Genomic DNA, 23,327 nt, shown 5'->3' with positions numbered 1-23,327 from the left:
ACTATGAGAAGATAAGATACTATTTGCAAATAAATAGATCAAATTTGTAATACAAAGAATTGATGGGAATGAATGAAATGATGAGGGTGATGAAGAATTGTACAATACATGATATGAAACCAAAAAAACTGGGGAAGTTGTAAAAAAAATCTCAAATGATCGAAAAAATAATTGAAAAATGAAGATCTGAGAACTAAGAAACGACTAAAAATGTGATACATAAATATATTTTCATTCTATGATAAACTAACTTTTACTATTATAAAACAAGTATGAAGTATGAAGTTCAAATATATGAAGAAAAATCAATCCATTTGTTTCATTGATGAATATAAATTTCATGTACACGGTTTAAAAAAAAGTCTATTTCAAATCAATAGGTAATGCCGCTTGGTCGAACAGTGAAATTATACAAAATATAAGGTACCTATTAGTTTACAACAATCGAAGTGAAAAGATGATCTAGGCAGAAACAGTGAACGTGAATTAAAGCATTAGTCGTCCTCAGAATACTATGCAGATAAGTTTTCTTTGGTAATAAATGGAATTAGGATATTTGAGTTGATTATTAAAATGGATAAGGGTCAAGGTTGAGAGATCGTCCTATAATCACGTGGGGATCGAAATATGTGTGAGGGGCTCGGAAAATATCACGAAATATTACAAGATAGAGAGAGAGAGAAAGGGATGACACGTGTATTTGAGTTTTCTAAACGAAAAAGCTAAACATGACTTCGACTCATCAATGTCAGGCTACCATTTCCACACCCGTCGCGAAAACTGATCGGCTTGTCAGTTACTAGTAAGTCTATTATATTGGAGCCGAAAACTGCGCGTGATTTTCTTGAACTATATCAGTTTATATTTGCATTGAAATATACTTTTCCGAAGATTTGTAAGTAACCTATTTTGTACCAAAAAATACACGAGATTTTGGGTAGGTGGAGGAAGTAGTCTATAACTTCACTACTTATCACCTGGGGGAATGGGGTTAAAACGTTGCTAGAAAGATTACATGATTATTGGACGACTCTTGAGACGTTTTGGTGCTTCAGTAGGATGGAAGATTGTGAATTTAAAAATTTTGGATTGCAAATATGATCATACATAAATACTGATTACATCATCAATTCTCAAACCTACCAAGAAAACTTTGTGTTGGAACGATAACTATTGTGGTTTTCGCCAGCCATTATATCTCATCATTAAATTAAAGGCGGACTTCAAAACTTTGATGAAAGGAATTCAAAATAGAGAAATATAAAGTTTTGAATTTCTCGCAGTGAATATTGAGTTAATCGACATTATGGAACATTTTGTGACCTGAGAGACAGTATTTTGTAAACATGTCAATAATTGATCAAAATACTTACCAGGTGTTTGTTGCGGTTGCTGATCCATTGGACCCGGAACAACGTGAAAAACTTCTCCCATTTCTGGACTATTTTCTTTGCCTTCTGCTCGCCTCTGCAATAGATGTAACTGTTCCATGTGGAGATGTTTCAGAGATCTCACATGCTGTAGAAGAGGTAGTCTATTCGTAGAAGAAAAACCACACAATGAACAGTGAAACATTTTAGTTTGGTGTTGACTTATAGTAGAGCATCTTTCTTGAAGATGTTTCATTAAAGCAACTCCTGCATCATGACGACCCGCAGCTGCATGCAGTTGCAATTTATGTGCCGAATTCGTATAATAATCACAAGCGTTGCAACGAATTTGAACACCACCTGGAGCAGAAGCGTACTTTAGTTTCCACTCGTTTCGTGGCCCACCTTCTTTGACATGATTAACGTGTTGCAGTCTCTGAAGATGCTTATCAGTCTTACAATGAAGTTGGAAGTTTGCTTTAAGATTTGTCTTGTAGGTGCACAGTTTACATACATAATGACCAGCCACGACGGCGAGAATTTCTTGTTCTCTTAGTCGTGTACGGTCAAGTGCTAAATGTCTTCCGAGCTCTTCTAGACTATCCGTATGAAAAATATTACAAACGCAGCATTGATACGTTTTTTCAGGATCAGGATCAGCTGGTTCAGGTGGAGGTTCCATTGTTTCGGGGTTCAGGCCAAGGTCAGAATGAGCCGACATGTCCGCTGGACCACCATGACCAGGTAATTGACCACCAGTCATCATTTGTATTAGGAGAGCTTGGTTGTATGCCATATCTGCAAGAGCCGCTTCAGGTTTCTCTCCCAACCCAGGATACATTCCATATATACTATCCATATGCTGTTGAGGATGTTGGTGGTGTAGAACCGATAATGTCTGCATATGTTTGACATTCTGTTGCAAAACAAGCATATTATGAGTGTGTTTCTCAGATGTCATGTGGATTCGTAGATTTCTCGCAACATTAGTTTCGTAGTTGCAAACATCGCATCTGAAACTGGGTTTAGGTTTATGTCCGCTGCTCACTGGTGAGTGGTGTAATGGTGGTGCTTTTGGGGAAGCCTGACGTGGTTCTTGGTTTGGAGCTCCTCCATTTTGGAGTTCTTGCATATTGTTCAGATGTTTATCGGATTGCATGTGTATACTGAGATTACCTTTCGTTGTCGTTGAATAATTGCAAACTTCGCAACGATAAGGTTTGTATCCACAGGTGTAAGTCTCTCCTCTAGCTAATCGTGGGTGGGGTTGGCCTGCTATACAGTAAATACAACTAGTTTCGGCTTCAGGATGCTTCTCTTTCATATGAATTTCCAGCGTTTCTTGATATTTATAATGCCAATTGCATTTTGGACATTTAAGCGTTTTACATGAATTCCTACTATGCACATTAGCTAAACCTGCAGGACCAAGTCTACCAGATGACAGAATCATCTCACATCTAGCACACTCAACTCCAGACGGCCTACCCTGCAAGTGATCGGGGCATACACCTATCGTAGTACCGGTCATGAAGGCAGGAGGCGTTACAAAAGGTGGCGAAGGTGATTTTCCGGGAGTATTTCGTGAAGAGGAACATAATGGTGTATCAGTTAAGGGAGAAGGTCCTTCGTTGCGATTTTGTACAGAATTAACAGGAACAATTTGATTTGAGTTATTTTCGTGAGTCAACGAACTAAGTGGTTCCAACAATGACACCATGGGCCTCTTGTCGGCACCTACACACTGCAGTATTGCAGAACAGTCCGCCGCCAATACATCTCTCTCATTATCTTTCAGTGTTACACCGTGTTCAGATTGTGCGTGATTTGCGAAAGATCGTGCAAAACCAAAACTCAACTTGCAGACAAAACACATGAGGATGGGTTTAACTGGTACGGAAGCAGGCCTGGGAGGTCTAGCATCTCTGAGTGCCACCACTCGATAACTGTGAACAGCTGGGAGTTCAGTTGGCCTGGCAGGCTGCCTGAGTAGCCTTGAAACATAGACTGCTTGAAGTGGTGGTACGATTTCTGGAAGAGAGTTATTTGGTCCTTGAACCTCATTGTCACTCTCTGAATCTTCAATAATATAAGCAGAACCATCAGGATTGTAGACAATCTTGCCAGCAAATTGTTCCACGTCCGAAGTATTCTCCTGCTGTGACATGACAGGTGAAGACAGGTCCGTCGGAGGCGGTGGAGGTGGAGAGGCGCCCGGGGCGGCAGGTGGTGGACTTGCCTCCTGCTCTGGGCTCATGGCTTCGGGATGACTATCCTGCCGGTCAGTGCGGCAGCCGAAACTCTGCTCAGGCGCCGCGGACAGAGTGGGCATCGCGGCGCATCACATGTTCGCCAGGATGGTGTCCTGAAATAAAATAGGCATTATATATACACGCAAACTATTTGGATACTGAATAACATGTTGACGTTCGTAATATTCTTTCATGAATCAGTAAATATTGGTAATTTTTTCAATACTTTCAAAAATTTACAGATAAAAGCATTCAAATTGGTTCATCTCGAGTCGGACTGGGAATGTAAAATTGAGCTTCTTATAATCATTTGACACTGTATCTCCTCTCGAAATTCAAAAGGATACATGTCATTGACTGATTTAACATTCTTTGTGAAGCATTGAAGTTTTTAATTTCGCGAATCATTTTGTTTGGCGATGAAGTTAATTTCATTTCTTGATATGAACACATTGATAGTGTGTGATGAAGTAGTTGAATACAAGTTATCTCAAAATAATTTTTACATCACAATTGTAATCAATTCGTATTGAATCTGTTGAACTCTGTTTTATCATCAATCAGCTGTCGCTTTCTAACGAAAGACAAACCTCAGAAGTGAAAACTGGTGCTTGCTAAGTGTTAACGGGATCTTACCTTTAGGAGTACGATTCCAAGCTATTCGATTTGAACAAAATTTGAACTCATACTCCTACGAGCACTAAAATTTACTCTCTCATAAAGTGGTGGTCATGAATAACAATTCAAATTTACAGCCACATGATGTTCTAATAATCACCCACAATAAATAAAGGAACTGCTTGGAAAAAGGATAATTCAGCAAATTATCGATAGTTATCGTTTGATTTGAGCTGTAGGCTAAATAGATTTGCAATCTGTGAGATGTTATACTGTAAACTGGGCCTAATTCTACATCATTTGCGTGCATACAATATAATTTTGATTTTAATATTCAGATGCCAATATTGTTCGGGAAAAGAGCTCGTGTGATACGGCACCAGCTTGAATATTTAACCACTAGATCGATCTTGATTGCACCGCCTCGAGATATCAATTATATAGATTGTTGTTCTCTCTAAAAACGGAATACTTAATGTATCCCATTGCTGCAGACAAAGGAATTCTGAAGCATTTACCATCCATTCAGTTTTGTTAAAATAATTAAGATTTATTGGTGTAATTATGTTTGATCGAAGTCAAAGAAAGCAGATAAAATATTATTCCAGATATTAGAAAAATATTATCGACTGTGAACGTTTGCAAATAATATATATCTGAATATTCAATTCAATAACAAGATTATATATGCAGTTGTGAGATTTTGAGTATATTTAACTTCACACGAAGATAACATTCTACTTTCTACGTTATATTCGTTCATTTTCATATCATACATACAGAAACCGCACACACCATTGTCTGGATAAACTGATGAAGAGAGGACAGAAAAATTGAAAATATTCATCTACTATTATTCACTTGAAAACTATTGTTCACTCATTATTCTGATATTCTACGACATATACCCGTGCTAGGAATCACATTTTAAAAGGTAAAACCTCGTTGGTCCTTAGCTCGCACAAGTTTCGACTTTTGTGTTCATAGGGGGACGACAGTTAGTTGACAGAAAAACATATTTTTCAACAGATATAAATGTGTACCGTGGGTGGATGAGACACGAAACAGTTTCTGTTGTCCTCCAGTCCGTAGAAAAACAAAATTATGGCGATAATTACCACGGGATATCGATTAGTCCAAGAACCTCGAAGATGATTAAAAAAATTATATAGGGCCGATAAAAAATACGCAGGAACCTATTAAATTCATCTTTACCAGAACGACCCATGATAAAAAATGAATCTTTTCAAATGCCCAAAGTACTAATTTGGTAGATTTCGTCGAAAAAATTCAATAATTATGTGTAATTTTGATTATAAGTAAGGGTAGAGCGCCGCCAACAAGGCGAACAAGTCATTTTTCGAACCATAGGCGTGCGTATAAATTCCCTACTTTGAATGGACTGTCAGCTATTATGAAAAACTTGACCTTGCTGAAATATGATGTCACTAGTTGGATTTATGTTGTCAGACGGAATCAACACAAAAGAGGTTTTATCAATTCAAATGGGATTATACGTGTTCACATATTTTCAATTATCGATTCTATTTTGATAATGCGATATTACAGGTAACCCAGAAGTGGAATATTAATTGAAATCAAGAGGGTAGAAGAGGTGAGTTTGTTAGAACCAAAAAATGTTAATTTCCATAATGCAATTTTAAATGTAGCACTAACCGAGATGTTTATGTGTCTGGAATAAGCCGATAATTTTGATGTTACTAAAGAAGGCTCCCAGCATTACCCATCCCTATGTAGTATCAGTAGTAAAATGGTCTGTTCGACTTTTTTATGGGTTTTTATTAAACATATTTCAACCCGGTAACGGAGTTCAGGTCACTTGTTCAGACAATTTATTATTATGAGCATAGCCAATGTTCCTAAGACATAGTATCAGTATTGATGATAATAATCATAAACTTTCACAACAGAGACTCTTCCATAACTATATAGTAGCATCATCAGATAGACTAGAACTTCACACTACTTCACATTACAGTTTATAAAAATTATCGACCTCAACGGTTGGTTGTGAAATGTTGAGTGTAGCATGATATCAATCCAATATAACATTATATGAAAAACAACCTCAGCTTCAACATATCAAATTGAGATTTAACAATAATTAGTGATACAAATATTATTGCTTTCGCGCACGCCTCTGCTCGAAGATACCAATTCTCTTTGAGTTAATGCCGTACTTGTAATTATAAATTCCCACACCATGGTCTAATCATGATGATAAGTAGGCCATTTTAATTTTTTTACAATTTCAGTGAGATGTATACTTTTCTCAACCATGGATGTTCGAAATTGAATTCATTACATTTTCAGAACAGAAAGATTCAAAATGGTTGGATGATGTTTTCATTTGATATGATATCATAAAAATCCATGGGTAGATCGGAAGCTCTGGTGTAAAATAATTCTATTGAAATTCTTATCCCACACCATAGTGTTTGAAGACGCGCGTTTCGCTAACGAAGTTAGTTTTGGAATGATTAAAACGTTTCAGTCATCTACATTTTCATTTGGAGAAAGAAGTCCTTACGGAATGAACTTCCCAAAATGATTTTTCCAAAAGAATATAATCTAGAGTGATTAAGATATTCCTGCTTTGCAGACCTTATGCATGTCCATGAAATAGGATGCACTATTAAGGTGAAATACTGAGAATTCTGAATCAAGAATTATTTCAAACAATTCAAGCGAGATTGATACTTCATGAACTACATCTTACGATTTGATCTTCACAAACTTCATTTTCAAAAAATAATCACATGTTTCGCTATCACAGCAGTACACTCAAAAAAAGTTCGTTCATGAAATCAGTAACTTGTGTTAATGGATAGATATTCAAGATCAGAATAAAAATATTTTTGGTCATCATAAACGGTTTATGAGACTTCATTAATTTATGTTGTGCATATCAACATTCACCAATTATGATCTGAATGAAATATCGTTAAGTGTTATCATGAAAAAAATTACTCGATTAAATGAACACTATTGTTTGAGATAATAAATACATTTTTTATGCCCAGAGATTCATTGTATATATGAAAATATTCAGAATAAAACAAAATTTATTAATGGTAATCATGTACTTTTTCAGTGGTAACAGCAAAGTAATTTTTATAGTAATAATGACCATAAATTAAATTAATCAAATTCATGAAAAAAAACCATTGAAAATTTATTTATGAATACATGATAAACAGCGTTTACTGAAGGAATTGATGCGTTCATGAAAACCATGAAAATGTTTATCGAAAGCATGATATTGATTTATCGATATCATGAAGTACAAGCAAGGGTTTTGTGTGAAATCGGATATTGGCTCCAGAAAATATGCATACACGTTAGACTGTATACATGAGGTGACTTGTTGAGTTCGACTTTCGTGGGCTGTTTTTTGTATTCTCAGCCGTCTCTATCTGAAGTAATGATTGTGAAACACGTTGAAATCGAAGGTAAGTTTAATAATTTATATTAGTCTTAGGAAAAAACAAGGATGGAAAATAATTACTTGATATTCCAATTGTGCTTAACCTCAAGTACCTACCCTTAGGTACGTATTAACTTCAGGGAATGAAAACCTTCGTTGATTATGTAATTACCTAAATATATACAATCCCAAAAGTGTTTCCTAATAGCATAGATAGAATTAAGTAATATCACTTACTACTACTTGATTAGATATGTGCATAGACGAGCAGTAGAACATCATAACTCATAAATAATGACTCTGTATTATTCACCTATTTTTCTTGAGATGTCTTGGTAACGTTTTATTCGAAGGCCCCTTTTCGTTATATTAAGGTTTTTGATACGGGACACGGATCAGTTAATTAAAGTAACTGACCACTTCTAAATTCTTTGCTACCTTATTCATATGCTCTTAATATAGCCGGGCACAAAGAAAAATTATCAAATTAATCAAACCGCATTCGTATTTTTTTATGTATTTTTCCAGGTTTTTATTTTCAATAAATATATTTCACTAAATATTCTGGCAATATCTATAATTTATTGGAGCTTCTGGAGATACCCTACAAAAGGAAAATTTTATTATAGATGTTCCAATTTAAAATCTTTTCAAAGCTGATTTACCTAAGGGAAAAGCGGTGAGTATAGAATTTGAACAGATAACAAATAACTCGAATTCAATTACACGCAACGATAAAATACACTTTTCCTGATAATACTTCTGTAATTTTTGAAATTATTTTGTATTCAATGAAGTATTCATATTACAGTACCTGTAGTACATGCGGATAATTGCGTACGTTGTTTGAAATATGACAATTTTGGCGAAGACGAATTTGACAACTGCTTGAAGGCGTGTGTGAAATACCGTATTTCTCAAATCAAAGCATCCGAAACGACTACAGCCATTCTACACAAACCCATCAGGGTATCGTCTGGTTTAAAATTTGTGTCCCTTGTACCTAATTTTTTCTGATTTTTCTTTATTTTTCAGATTTACCACAATTTCAATATTGTTTCGACAAAGATGGGACATAGACGGTTGGGAATTAGACCGTGAAGGAATTTTGGGTTTTTTAATAAAACATATTAAATACAAAACACTACGAGGATTACTGAAAACTCTAGCTGATTCAACGAAAATGACTGAAAGTAATGATCCTTGAAATTTTGTGAACTAAATAACTAGTCTGTATTGATTTCAGATAGCAAAAATCTTACAATACTGTCGTGCAATTATGGATATCTCTTTCCAACTAGCCTGACAGTGACTACAAAAAATAAGAAAGGTAGCACTGAATAAGGAAGCTTTTTATACGTTGGAAATTCATTTGAAAATCACATACCTTTTTTGAAAACTTCCATAAAATCGATCCAGTCGTTCATTTATGCAGTTGGTCCAGGTCTACTTCACATTCGACATATCGGTGTTCCAAAATGATATACCTATATTGCCGTATTTCATCAGTATTATAGATTTATTTTTTTCATTGAAGTACTTGCATTTCATGTAGAAAATACACTTTCTTTCAACTTGAAAAAAAAGTCTGATTTTCTTTGTATGTTACTTCTTCATTTTTCAGTGGGTTGTGTTTCTGAGAATCTTTATATTTTCAATAAAATAATAGCATGTATTCAGTTGGTATGAAAAAAAATTCATTGGAAAAATACGTATTTTTGGACTTTGGCTTTCATTAGAAAAATTGCCCCAATTCTATGATATTGAATTTTTCGTACTAACCATAAACCTAATTGATGGAATACAAAAATATAACATGAATCCGTTTATACTACCGAAAGCTGCGTTATTGTTTTCAGAAACATATTTATTTGAACAGTGAATTCAATTAATAAAATACATCAGAAGAATAAATGAGTTTATAGTATTGTAAGCTGAGTTACAGTTCAATTAGGAAAATGAATTATTTTCGTAAAATTAATAAACAATTTTTTACTTGAATGCGTTGTTCTTGTATGAGACAGTTTAATTCATTAATTAGTTTTACGGTTTTTTTATGAACGCTTTGGTGATATTTATGAACAAGAGTTTACTGTAACCATAAAACTGTTCATTGGACAAATAGGCAAAAATAAATTTATGCTTTCAATGAACATTTTAATGTATAATACGTACCTTTTTGGTTGGGTGTAGCTTTTCGTAGTGTAGAAAAAGCTACTGTGATAGCGACACAGGTCGTGATATATTTTTTGAAAATAAAGTTTGTGAAGATCATATCGTGAGGTGTAGTTGATGAAATTACGTTTAACTTACATAAAAATTTTTCTATTCGACACTAATAAGTACATTTCCACCTGGAAATAACTCGCTCTTCACGTCAACTGATTCCATTACCAATTAAAACATCAGACTCCGTTTTGAAATTACGGCTACCAATGCAGTCAATCAAATGTGAAAACCACTTGACCATCGCCTAGATATTCCTCAGAAGAAATGAGTTTTTTCCCTATCAACTGAAGATGAATTAAATGAAGACGACTCTGTCAAAAGAATGCAGTTTTGTGAGTTAAGTCCGAATGTTTGATTGCAAGTCGAAACTGCATTAAAATTATTATTGATTTGAATGACAAATGTAAACCCCCAAATTCTCAATACTGGTGAGACATGAACCCACATATTCTTTGAGGAGTTCACATTCAAACTCTTCAGAAAATAAATGTCTGGGCAGAAATATTGAGAAATCATATTTTTGGTCCCATATATCTAGAGAAAAAACCGACTGGTGATTCATATTTGTAAATTCTTCAAAACGTCATTCACCACGGATTCAAGAAATTGTGGCCAACAATCAAGATAAATTAAAAAATCCAGTTGTTTTCCAACAGAATGGCGCGCCCCAACTTTTTTTACGCCTATAAAGTATCGATTAGATCAAACACACCCAGTCATGTGAATTGGTAGGCGCGGTCCGTTGGAATGGCCTGCTCGTTCACCAGATTTGACTCAACTTCGATTTTTCTTTTAGAGCTACATCGAATCAAAAATTTATGTTACGCTATTTGGGACCATATTAGAACTCCGAGACAGAATTACTGAAACTTGTGCTAGCATTACCCCAAAAACATTCCAAAATATCATAAATACACTGTTTTACTGTCAGGGGTTTCAAAGAAGACAGCATCTGCTCAAATAATTATTTATGTATGAGATGAATAATAACGAGATTGAAATAATATATTTTCATTTTAAACCCTTGAAATTGACACTTATCTATTGCAAAAGATGACACTAATTTAGTTTTCGCTGCAATAAAAGTTTTTCTTTTTAAAAATCTAACAAAGTGTGGGGAGGTTACGTAATTCCTAGTCCCAAATTCAAAAATCAATAACTCCGCATGCGTTTTTTGAAATTTAGAAAAAAAGCAAACTTATTGTATAGAGAATTGAAATACCTTTCATACGAAATGTCATGAAAATCCCCTTTTCCGTTTGAGAACTGAAGTTGATAGCTCCCTTCCGGCGGCCAGTAATATCACACTACTGGCTTTTATATAAAAAAGTAATGAAAATGATTCATTTTTACATGAATAACTTTTTACATGTAATACCTTCAGCCAGTGTGAATTTGAATATTGTGGTTACAGAAAATACCGCAAAATATTTCACATGAAAGGCCGGGCATATTATGACGAAGAAGGTAGAGACGCTTAGGTTTATGAGTTTTGGTAATACAAAAAGTAACTTCATACAAGGCATGTATGTGAACTTCATGCATAACTCAGCAAGGTTTTCCCATCTGAATGGAATGCCGCATTGAATATTTCCTGTGAGTTACACTTTCCACTAAATAATATTCGGCAGACCGACCTTCCTTTGATAAAGTATAATATTCTGTTTCATTTTGTTTACAACGAATAACAAACTATCTAACGTAAACGAAATTCAAACAGATTAAATTATTCTTATATATGATAATCGAAGGTTGATAATTACCACATAATAAAAATCCTCGGGGGTAATTAAAATAATGTTATTTACCATCCAAAGTTTTAACAGTGAATTGAAAAAAAAAACTATGAATGCTAGGTTATATATTTTAATTGTAGTTTGGCTATGGTAAATGACTATAATGAATTGGATCTATATAAAACATATTGAATATTATGGAATTTATTATATTAAATGAAATATAACATGGTTGTTCACAAAAAGGATTTAAAGCTGTAATAACTTCTAATTAAATTGCAGTTTGAGTAGAGCCATGAAGATGGTAGCACAGCCTGCTATCGAAAGCGCTCACATATTACACACAATAATTAGAAGTTATTGAAGCTTCAAATCCTTTTCGTGAACAAGTGTTAATATATGAAAGCCTGCTCTCATTTTCGTTAGAGGCCAGGAGAACTAGGTGTTACAACTCCTTTGCTGTTAGCTGACCATTCGCGTATCTCTCCATGCCCCACCGGTCATTGCATTCTATGATGGGAATCTAACATTCTATTATAAGGCCTTCACACGAAACGTTCAGACGTGTGAATTCGGGTTTGTGTCTGGAGGAATTTAGACACAAGTTGTCATGGATTTTTAGGGAGTTTTCATCATATAATTAAGAAATGAAGATGAATTGTGGCTTCAAAATGAAATGAAGTATTATCAATAACACATTATTTGATTGATAAAAAGAAAAACATGTACTTATAATATGACTCACTATTTTTTATAAATGTGTATATAGAATTGAGTGGTAGTGCATCATTTACGGTGTTTAAATAAAATTTGATTTGTTTCAAAATGTATGTGGAATGTTTCTACGTTTTTTTTCGGTCACTTTTCAACCCTGTTCTGGATCTGGGAGACTTATTTATCATATTCAAAAAAACTGGCCTCTACTCTGATATCCATATTTAAATTCATTATACATTCGTGATTGCAGCAACAAATATGAGACATGTAGCGGGTTGAAACAGCGCTTTGTTGTATTGAATCTTTGAACATTATATTTAGTTGCTTTGCAGTGAAAGCTGCAGTGAAAGACAGATGAAAGATCTCGTTTGGAAGTCGATGTCGAAGTTTGGCTTCACAACGGACCGCTTCAGGGAGCCTCGTTTATCCTTGATTTTTCTGGAATGAGTCTATAAGTATACGAACTAGTTATAATGATTACGTGAGGTTTCAAGAATATTTCCGTGGAACACTCATCAAATATTCTGAACAAGATAAAAACAAACGTATTAAGATAATGGTTGAAAAATATTGAAAAAGTTTTGACGACAAAAATGTATATATCTATGATAACAACAAACAACTATTATACGATCATGATGAACGATTAAAAAATTGATTTTTGAAGGAAAATAACTTCGACTCGAAAAACTTTAACTATTGTCTGCTAGATTATGATTTATGAGATGTATCCCAACCACAAATGACCATCCTTGACATCATTATTGAAAATATTGAAATTCAGAACTTTCACATATGATTGTATTTCAGCTGTGTGGAAAGTGTTTGTGTTGGATTCGTTTTCTTGACACTCCGGGAATATTTCAGTCCAATCTCATCTTCTCCATTATTACAAAATGTAAAGGATGAGGATTCAAGAGCGTCTCCAATGCAGCGGTTGGTGTAGTTTTTATCGCTCCCGTTATTCCCAGACATGCAAGCCTACATCCTGTATAGTTAATAGCGATCGTTAGTTTTATCTTTGGCCAGTAGACATTAGATGCATGTTTTATCATGGATTCAACCACCATTGGGTAGAGCCAATACATCATGCCTACTTTCAGAATGGCCAAATAATAACAAAACAGAGCTATAGAACTGAGTAAATATTTTAGAAAAAAGTATTCGAATATCAACATTCTGTACAAAAATTTATTTAAAATACATGAATACCGGAATAGAGTTCAACGGTGCAATATAAAATCGACGAGTTCTACTAATTTTTATGTTCCTGATGACGAATCTAGTTTTTTCGTTCGCGCATCCTGTATTTTCTATTTTATATCAACAATCAAAATTCGTTTTCTGTCTAAATAATGGTACAAAAGATTCTACATATTCATCAATAGTAAATCTGTTAATAACGAAGACGACCAAGGTTTGTTACCTCCAAACATTTTGAAATGGAATTTGTGGGTCATGACTCATGATAAATTAACGAATACTAGGAATGACACTTTCGCCCCACTGACGATCCCATTGTGTTTCAGAAGTTCAGTTGTTTTATACCTGAACGCCTTGAGCTACGCTCACACCAACACCGGACAATTCTTGTTTTCTACAAGTGATTTTGTTTTTTATTGACTTGATTTATTAATGTTGATTTATTTATGTCTAGGCAGGTGGGCAGAAGAATTTCCATTTGTATTTGAATACGGTTACAGCACTTCTAAATAGGCCCAGTAATCAAATTACTGTAACAGTTCAGAGTCTGATGTAATTTTTCAATTGAATTAACTATATTAGAAAAACTGAATATGCATAATATTGAGAAAGTAACTACCCATTTTCCGATTTTTTGGTAAGTTATTAATTTCTTTTATACTTCGAGTGGTTCTGTTGAGAGAGGTCAATGTAAAAATGTAATTCTGAACACAATTAAGTTTTACACCATGCAATATCTGAATTTTTTCAATATATCCAAAAATCTTTAAAGACCTATTTTAAACGATGGATATCGAAAAATTTAAATATGAATACTGCATTTTTTTAACAATTTCCTCTCATTGAGCCTGTCAAAAATAAGCCTGATCTATAGTCAAACCTAGCCTACGAAATTGAAGAAAATAGTATACTTGAGACTGCCAATTTTTTAAAATGTTATTATTGAAAACCATCCTAACCTAGTCTACGAAGTTGAAGCCATCTGCAGAGGGCACGCTCGCATCATCAATCAAAGGCCACTTCCCACATTGTAGTAAGTGATCATTGGGTCAGGGAATCATGTGCCCTAAGCAGACGCAATGAATCAAGAATAACAGCCTACTTACATTTGTCTGGCCAAAATTTCTTCCTTGCTGCGGCAAACCAGGATGACCTTGAGAATCGAAAGTAGAAACGGACTTCAACAATTGAAACAAATATTTCAACAGAACTTGAAGGGAATATCTCGATATTTTGTCCATTTTTCTTCCTTTTTCTGGACAATATCCAAATCACCTGGAGCTGAAAATTCCACGACGAATATCGTCGTAATAGTGGAGGGGGACTACATCAAGCTTATTGACTTGTATCACCCTGAGTGGGATATGAATAGTTCCAATAAATTTTCCACTTCTCATTCTCACAATGATTCAATATCCTTTGAAGCATAAGGTAGTAATTTAGCACTCTTAGGGCCGCGTTATGTCGATGGGAAAAGGCTGAGAGCGCATATGTTGGAAAGGCTGACAGCAAGTGCATTTGGATCGCTGGCTATCGCGGCAAGCCCTGCACCTATAGTCAGAAACCATTACACCCATCACGCGACTACGACAGACAGAAGTGTTGAAAGCCTCACTCGACTTGAGGCAAGCGAGGGTCGAGTGATCTTCGCGGTTTATATGTGGGTCTTTTGCTGGGATGCAAACTGCTATAAAGATCCACCATTTTTCAAGATTTCACATTGAATTGATACAGTTCCTTCTGGGTAAGACCGGAACCTCAAGAATATTTGTACACTTCTGATGACCTGTCGGAGCTTGCTCTGATACTTGCCACGGAGTCACCTGAGCAAATGTCAGATGTTGTCTTGATCCAGGCCACAAAGAAATTAGCTTATATAGTACTGTTTTGAGTTTAGTGTTCGATCTATCGATGAGCAGGTTCTCATTGGATTCAGGTATTCCTTTCTTTGACTCTTTTTACTCATATATATATATATATATATATATATATATATATATATATATATATATATGCATTTGTACTTATTTCTTCTGGTAACCAAGTGTTGCCCATCCTTACACTTGGCTGCACCATACTGATGATGGGCCAAAAGCCCGAAACACGTGTCTATGGTTTGCCACTTCCTTGAGTGCTATGTCCGATTAAAAAACTCCTTTATCTATATCAAGACACTCGATAACCTTCGTATTCATATTATTTCCTGGACCCGGATGTCACGCAGGTAGCTATAGCTGCCTCCGTGGTGATTTTGATAGTTTTCTTGTAAACACAAGATCTATTAGGTGAAACCACAAATGTGCGGCTGGCTCCTGCTGGTGGCTCCGTGCATTTGTATTTATTTCTTCTGGTAACCAAGTGTTGCCCATCCTTACACTTGGCTGCACCATACTGATGATGGGCCAAAAGCCCGAAACACGTGTCTATGGTTTGCCACTTCCTTGAGTGCTATGTCCGATTAAAAAACTCCTTTATCTACATCAAGACACTCGATAACCTTCGTATATATATATATATATATATATATATATATATATATATATATATATATATATATATATTCCACTTATGTTTCGCTTGCGTTTACGCAGCTATTTTTATCAAGTACTTTCTTGGTTTTTCTCATTTTATCTTCAATCGAGGACCGCCTGCCCGGTACTGACGATGCCCAATAGGCTGAAACAGCTGTATACCGGTGGCTCTTAAATTGAAATCAATATGGGAATGATCAAAAAGTACTAATCTATATATATATATATATATATATATATATATATATATATATATATATATATATATATATATATATATTACAATGTAGGTTTTCACGGATGGTAGAATATGATGTGTTACACCTCTCGAAGCGAAGCAGTAACTCGTCTTGATAATGCCATCTGAGATGATGGCGAAACGTCGACTATCGAATAGAAATGATAAGAATATTTCCATGTTAAAATTCACATAGCATGCAATGAAAAAGGAATTTTAACGATTACAAGTAATTATGCATGTGCAGATAATTCCTTAATTGAATAAGAGAATTTAAAATCCTCATCTATTCTCGTGACTGTAGACTGACTAAACCGTAAAACATTTGTTCCTACCTTATTTATTACCCGTCTAATTAGAAAGTGATATGTAAGAGAACCGCTACATCGCAACTTAAACTATTTTTGTTCCAGTATGGCAACAACTATTACTTCTTCAACTACTTAAGGTTGGGGAGCAGTAGCGTCCCATATACAACAATTCTTTTTGTTCGTGAAACTTAGTAGGATATAAGAGAAGGGTTATTGAATTTATGGGTTGAAATGTGGTAGTGATTGTTTCACACCTAATGATTTCATAGGTAGAAATGGAACCTATGGCCTAAAATGAATCTATTAGAAACCAGATACTGTCTCTCGTTGCGTGTTTCGCTAACAAGTTGGCATTATTAGATAGATGATTAGAAGTAGTTCGAGAATAATGATTGTTATGTAGAATGGAGTAAAGATTTGTCCGTCAAAAGCAGCTGGAAAAAACAAACCTACTACACAAATTTGTTTTAGAATAAATAGTATGAAATCACATAATATAAATAATTTGTTGAAGAAATATGAAAGATGTTTTTCTATGTTTTATGTCAATTGTGTCGTTACACTTAGATTTGAAAATAATAGTATTCTGGCGAATATGTTTCTTTGAAAGTGGTTGACAATGTTTCATGGTGAATTTTACTAGTTCCGACTTCCATTGTCTAATATTATTCTAATATGATTCGAAGTCTATGAAAGAACAAATGAAATCAAGAAAAATAGTTTGAATAACAATTATATATTAGCAATAAATCATGAAAAGAAAATATAATGAAAAGATGATTTATTTCATTTAATTCGTCAGACACCTGTGTAACGTTTTCTGATTGGAATATTCGTCGCAAGTAACTTGCTATATATGAAAAACTGAAATTAATTTGAATTGGTTGGTTTTGAAGTATAAACTGGATATTCAACTTTTTTTTTAACGTTTACTCAGCAGACTTTATTTATTGCCTTCATAGCCATAAGTCCTTCAAGTTCAACATTTATTATTTTTGACTTATAAATTTGCTTTTCCTGGTTTGAAAATTATCTAGTAAACGTTAAATTGGAATGGCTGATAGTTACTGTACGTTCATTTTCAATAAATTTTCAACGTTAAGATTACCCATTCAATACATACTTAACTTATTTAAACTGCAGTGTAAATAAGACAAATAAGAATAATTTCCAGAAAGACAGTTATTTTTATATGAATTTTCCCAATAACAAAATACTATGATACAAAAGTTGGGTGAAGTAATAATAACAACGTGAATATTAATAACATCACTTATTTATGAATGAATTATCGTATTCGAATGGTATTCGTCAGTTTTGTTGTTTTATTTCGATTAATTTAAATTATTGTTCTGGACTTTTTCTTACGCAAACTCAGCGACAATTATTGCGTGTGAAAGCGTAATGTGCATGTCTCAATCCAATTTAATACATATTTTACTTTTTTCTTCAAAAATAATGTATTGCTACAAAGTAAATGATGATGAGAAAGATTGAACATTAATCACATTACCAATAAATCAGGATGGAAATTTCATTATATAATTTCACATTTTACTGATCCCCTTAACGAGCCAAATGTAGGGTAAGCCCCAAATGAACGGTTACATCATGCAAAGCGTTTAGGGCTCCACTGAAGAAACACTGCATTATAATAAGTGAAAATTCTCATCAAATTATCAGATTATTCCTAGAAGTGTTTTTTTGCGAACCAATCATTAATGAAACAGTTGAATAAATTAATCAAATGTTATCTCCATTACTTTCAAGTCAATGATACTTTCGGCTTGAGAGTCTGATATACATTTGAAAATTGATAAGATCGTATCACGAATCTAAAGCCTTATGTCGGTACACTCCAGGTAGCACAACTATACTACCCGTATTGGGGAAAGCGATAATATAGGTGAAAACTTGATTTCTTTGGAGCAATTTGATTTTCAAAAGTAACTTTTCATTCAATGGTAAAATTTCGTGGCTGTATGCATTTCGCTCAAGAAAACGTATTTCACTGGTAAATTCAGAGTTACTGATCACAAATAATAAGTTGAGTCGTAATGTCATTAACTCATTCTGTTACCCGATGAGTACCTATTTTGAATCATGAATATCATTTCATCCAACAAACTAAATATCTCACCCTATTTCCATTAGTACCGTAGCACAAGATTTCAATGAATCATTTCGAGTCGTCCATTCACAATAATCATAATATGAGGAACCAGACCCATCGTAATTTCAATGGAGTGTGTAGAGAAAATTATTGCGATAACTATTGTATGCGCAAATAAGAATGATTGTTTTACTTCCTTAGGCCTGCTTTTTTCCTCTCCTCATAATACTAGTAGAAAGTAATTAGCTTTTTAACAATCTTGTACGGAATTATTTTTCATTTGACCATGAAGTTTCAAATTTGTTCCTTCAAAATGATTAATGAAACGAGGAAAAACATGCTGCGGTTATTTCAGTTCAATGTATTTCGTAGATCGGATTCGGAATGAAAAACAATTTTGAATTAAATTTTATTATTATTTCATGTAATTTCTGTACCTGATTATCTTTTTGTCGCTAACAACAATTTTCAATATAATGACAAAAAGAACACCATTGTTTGCTGGGTTGGATTTCGTAAATATTGCTTATTAGCCAGTGAACAACAAAAATAATCCAGGAAATAAATATACTATTAGGCAAATCAAAAATTTACTTGAAAAGAATTATATTTGTGATATTAGATTTTCACCATTCTGAAATCGATACATTCTTAAAATGGTTCAAATGTGATGGAAAAATTATTAAATTCGCTCAGTTTTACTGTGATCGAATAAAATTCATATACCTATAGTAACAAGCCTTATACATTTTGCCTATATCTGTTTTAAATCTGTTTTAAAATTTGTTTTTCCATTAATCAGCTGCCGCCCCCATACGAACGACAACTCTCAGAAGTTGAGAAACTTGTGCGAGCTAAGGACTAACGAGGTCTTACCTTTTAACGTGTGATTCCTAACACGATTATTGTCAATACAATAAAATAGTTGAACTTCATATGGAAATTTGTGAACCACAACAGTTCAGGCGTGTTCCAGTGTAAACAGGGAACGGAAGCTGTTATATAGTGAAACACGTGTTGCACTTTTGTAAACTGTTCAGTGAAAATATCACAATAAGGTGTTTCTTGAGTACGTTATGGATTTTTATTGAGTATAGGCCATTTCCATCACATAGTTCAGCTTCTTTTCTCGGGAGATGTAGCCATGGAATGATAGTAATACCATATATTCTCATTTTTGTTAGATATCATACAAGCGGTCTATATTATCAGGTATACTGAAGTTAATACATTTTTCGAATAGCTCCAAGTAAAATGAGCACGGAGTTAAATCTAGTGATCTTACCGGGCATTCGCCCGGAATACGGATCATTACTAAATATTTGATCAATATATGCATACCATCTTGCGGAAATTACATTATGTGATCACAGGATCTTTTTATTACAAAATAATAATGTTACATTAGCTCATGTGTGAGGCCAGAAGTCCCATAAAATTGCACTGTCTATGCACAAAAATCTGGAAATAGTAGGTACATTTTGATGTAGTAGCCACAACAAACCGGTTGTCCGTTTCATTTCAGGTCGTTCAACCTTAGGTTTCTTTTATACGTGTCTAGGATCTACAAACATATTTCAATATTGGAGGACTGATTATGTGAGTTTCTCTGGAAAAAAATGAACTTCCCACTTTTATTTCAAACCCATCAATACAATGATTCTTTCCGGTGTCAATAAGTCTTATTATTTTTCTATTATTTCCTGAATCGCTTGTGTATGACATCAGTGATCAACAAATTGCAGTTGTTTCCACAACATATGCTACATGTGTCATCATAGAACCTTCTTGAATATTGGCACTCTTGTTACACTGATTTGAACAAACATTTTTTGTTCTTTTCTTTATTTAATTTTTCCAGAATTTTAATAAGATTTGCAACATTCACCATATCAACAGATTCATTGAAAACAATGAGCACCCTCGGGTAATTTATTGATTCCTTTCACCAAGATATATTTGGCATATTTGGTAGGTATCCTCAAAATATTTTTCCAAAGTTATCTTTATAAAAAAAAAAAGTGTTTTCGAGAATTGAGTCAATTGTTGAAACAGCAACAATTAGAAGAGATGTTCCGCAGGAATCTATACTTGTCATACACCATTTCTTATGTATGTCAACGACATTCAAATTTTCACATTTTGCTGTTGACACTGGCCTCATCGTTCTTCATAAAAATTCAGTCGCTGCTACTTATCCTTTCAAAAGATATTGTAAAAGGCATCTTCAATTGGTTAGATCCAACAAGCTCTTTATAAAAGTGAGTGACTCTCAAACCATTCACTTTACAATATAATTGAAGATATAGAAATCGTGGTTGACTAAGAAACTATAAATTCGATATATTCTTCAAACTTCTCAGATCTCACTGTCGGTAGCAAACTAAATAGATCAACACATTTGAACTCCTCAGTAGAGCAATGTTTGCTATTGGAATTATCAGAATAAATACGAATGATGAAGTTGCCAGAACAGTTTACTATGCTTACTTCCATTATATCTTACAATTTGGTTTGGAGTTTTGGGGTACATCAGAAACTGGCAATCAGTATTTAGTTTGATATCACTGAAATATGCCCTCTTTTGATGATGCTAACTTTGTTGGCGAAACACACATCGAAAGAGAGATTGGTTTAGTTATGTTGTGGAAAAGTGTTTTTATCAGATTGGTTCATTGTTTATCGAACAGTTTGATATTGATGTTTTATTAAAAAAAAAACAATTGCTCTCATTCTTCCTGTTGATGAAAATATAATAGTTCGGGCGATTTGAAAATATTATAACTTAAGACATCCGAGAAAGAAATGAAACGGCAAGAGATTCGCCGGATAAGGCTGGCCACTACACAGAAACCCTCCTCTCTATCTAATGCATTGGAAAACGATCACGTACAAACTGTTTCGAACGAAGATTAAGATGTCAGGATGCATCATCCTGCTGGAATGTTATTTGTTTTTCGAGTAAATTGGCATCATATTCCAGAATTTAAATGATAATAGATGATACTACACATTATTCTCATAACTTACATGTTTTGAATACATTTAGCACGTTGAAGTAATCAGAGACAACTGTGAATACTGGGTTAACGCCAATCCCCATTAAGTGAGGGATACTCGTGGAAGGAGCAAACCCCAAATTTCGGTGTTTCAGACAAACCTTTCTCTAGGTATTGTATCCAACTATATCACCTGATATTTCATCATTGCAGTTTGTGTGAAAACGTTTACTATCGCACACTTCTGACGATTCTGACGCATAGTCTGACGATTCTGACTATTCGTGCTTATAGTCCAATCCTAGTGGAAAACAAAAATATACACCACCTCTGAGACTGATCATCATTTTTTATGAAATTCCGGATGATATTAAACGCATAGGGAACGAAATGAACTAATTCCGTGCTTGATCTGATAAAAGTCTCAAAGAACAAATCTGAATTATCCACTGACTACAACACAGAAGACAAAACCAATTTGATTTCATTTGCACACAGAAAACCGAACGACAATCTAAAAAACAATCTAGATTTTATCGAGTTGTATGTATGTAGATTGTTTGGCGCTAACAGACATTAGTTCAGATCACGAACCCCATATCTGATTTGTTTTCGTAATTTCCCAGACGAAAGTATTGTGAATTTCTTTCAAAAGCAGTGCCAGAGTTTGTAGTCCTGAAAAGCAACATTCGTATTTTTTATCGAACTCTCCTGTACCTCTAATTTCCTAACTCTTGACATTTTTGTTTATTCAAAAAAGTGTTTCATTATATTCTACGGCTGAAATCTGTAAATTCATATTATATTCTGGAAGAGTAATATGACCCACGAAACATTCACTTCAAAAAGGAAAGTTTGTCTGATTTCCCTTTTTAGGTTATGAATATCCAAGCGCCTTTTCTCGAATTATACAAACTGCAGCTTTCAAATGTTGTTATATGGCAAGTATAATCATTACACAAACTGAAAGTTACCCAAGTAAATTTTTTCATTCACATAGTCTAAGACTTAACTATTATGAAAGCAAATTCTACAATTCAGTACCACTGAAAAAAAAAAATAAAGAATCAGTTTTATGTCAAATATTTTCAACACCATGATTTATGAAAAGTATCTGTACAAACTATACCAACAGTCTTTTCAGATCTAATTGTAGAAAAGTTACCTTGCATTCCTTGGTTTTATATTTATTGTTTTAAGGTACATAAGATGTACATCTGTTTAAAAAAATCTGTCTGTTTTTCCGTTAACCAGCTGTCGCACGCCTACGAACGACAACCCTCAGAAGTCGAAACTTATGCGAGCTAAGGATTAACGAGGTCTTACCTTTTAACGTGTGATTCCTAACACGGGTTGGACGATAGCAAGTGAAGATCGATCGTTCAGACTAGGGCTTGAACCACCGACCCACACGGCAGTCAATTCAAGTGAGTGAACAAATTACCCACGCCGAACCGCTTGGCTACCGACCGACCTTGTAGATTATAAGATATAATATGTTTCCCATATATGATTCATTTCTTGATTCAATGAAACTGATTTATAGAAGGTACTACCGACCT

General features: G+C 34.2%; 1 protein-coding gene and 1 long non-coding RNA gene across 5 annotated transcripts in view; one reads left to right on the top strand and one right to left on the bottom strand.

Moving 5' to 3' along the window:
• Window positions 1-23,327, bottom strand: part of zfh2 (Zn finger homeodomain 2) — a 113,643-nt gene that overhangs the window by 77,980 nt on the left and 12,336 nt on the right. For all 4 annotated transcript variants that reach the window (XM_023162349.2, XM_023162350.2, XM_023162351.2 and 1 more), the window contains exon 2: window positions 1,374-3,735. In XM_023162349.2, coding sequence (XP_023018117.2) covers window positions 1,374-3,702 — 2,329 coding nt within the window. In that variant the 5' untranslated portion in view covers window positions 3,703-3,735. The remainder of the gene's footprint in view (window positions 1-1,373; window positions 3,736-23,327) is intronic.
• On the top strand, window positions 7,621-9,627 carry LOC141487078 (uncharacterized). The gene is made up of 3 exons (XR_012468189.1): window positions 7,621-7,713; window positions 8,217-8,881; window positions 8,935-9,627. It is a non-coding gene; the product is annotated as an uncharacterized lncRNA (long non-coding RNA).

Source organism: Leptinotarsa decemlineata, unplaced genomic scaffold (genome assembly GCF_025532065.1).
Source record: "Leptinotarsa decemlineata unplaced genomic scaffold, Ldec_3_MD MMD2_tig00078360_RagTag_RagTag, whole genome shotgun sequence".
In the NCBI taxonomy this organism is placed as follows: Eukaryota; Metazoa; Arthropoda; class Insecta; order Coleoptera; family Chrysomelidae; genus Leptinotarsa; species Leptinotarsa decemlineata.
The sequence above is the reverse complement of the archived record's forward strand: the minus strand, read 5'-3'. Positions and strand labels throughout refer to the sequence as shown.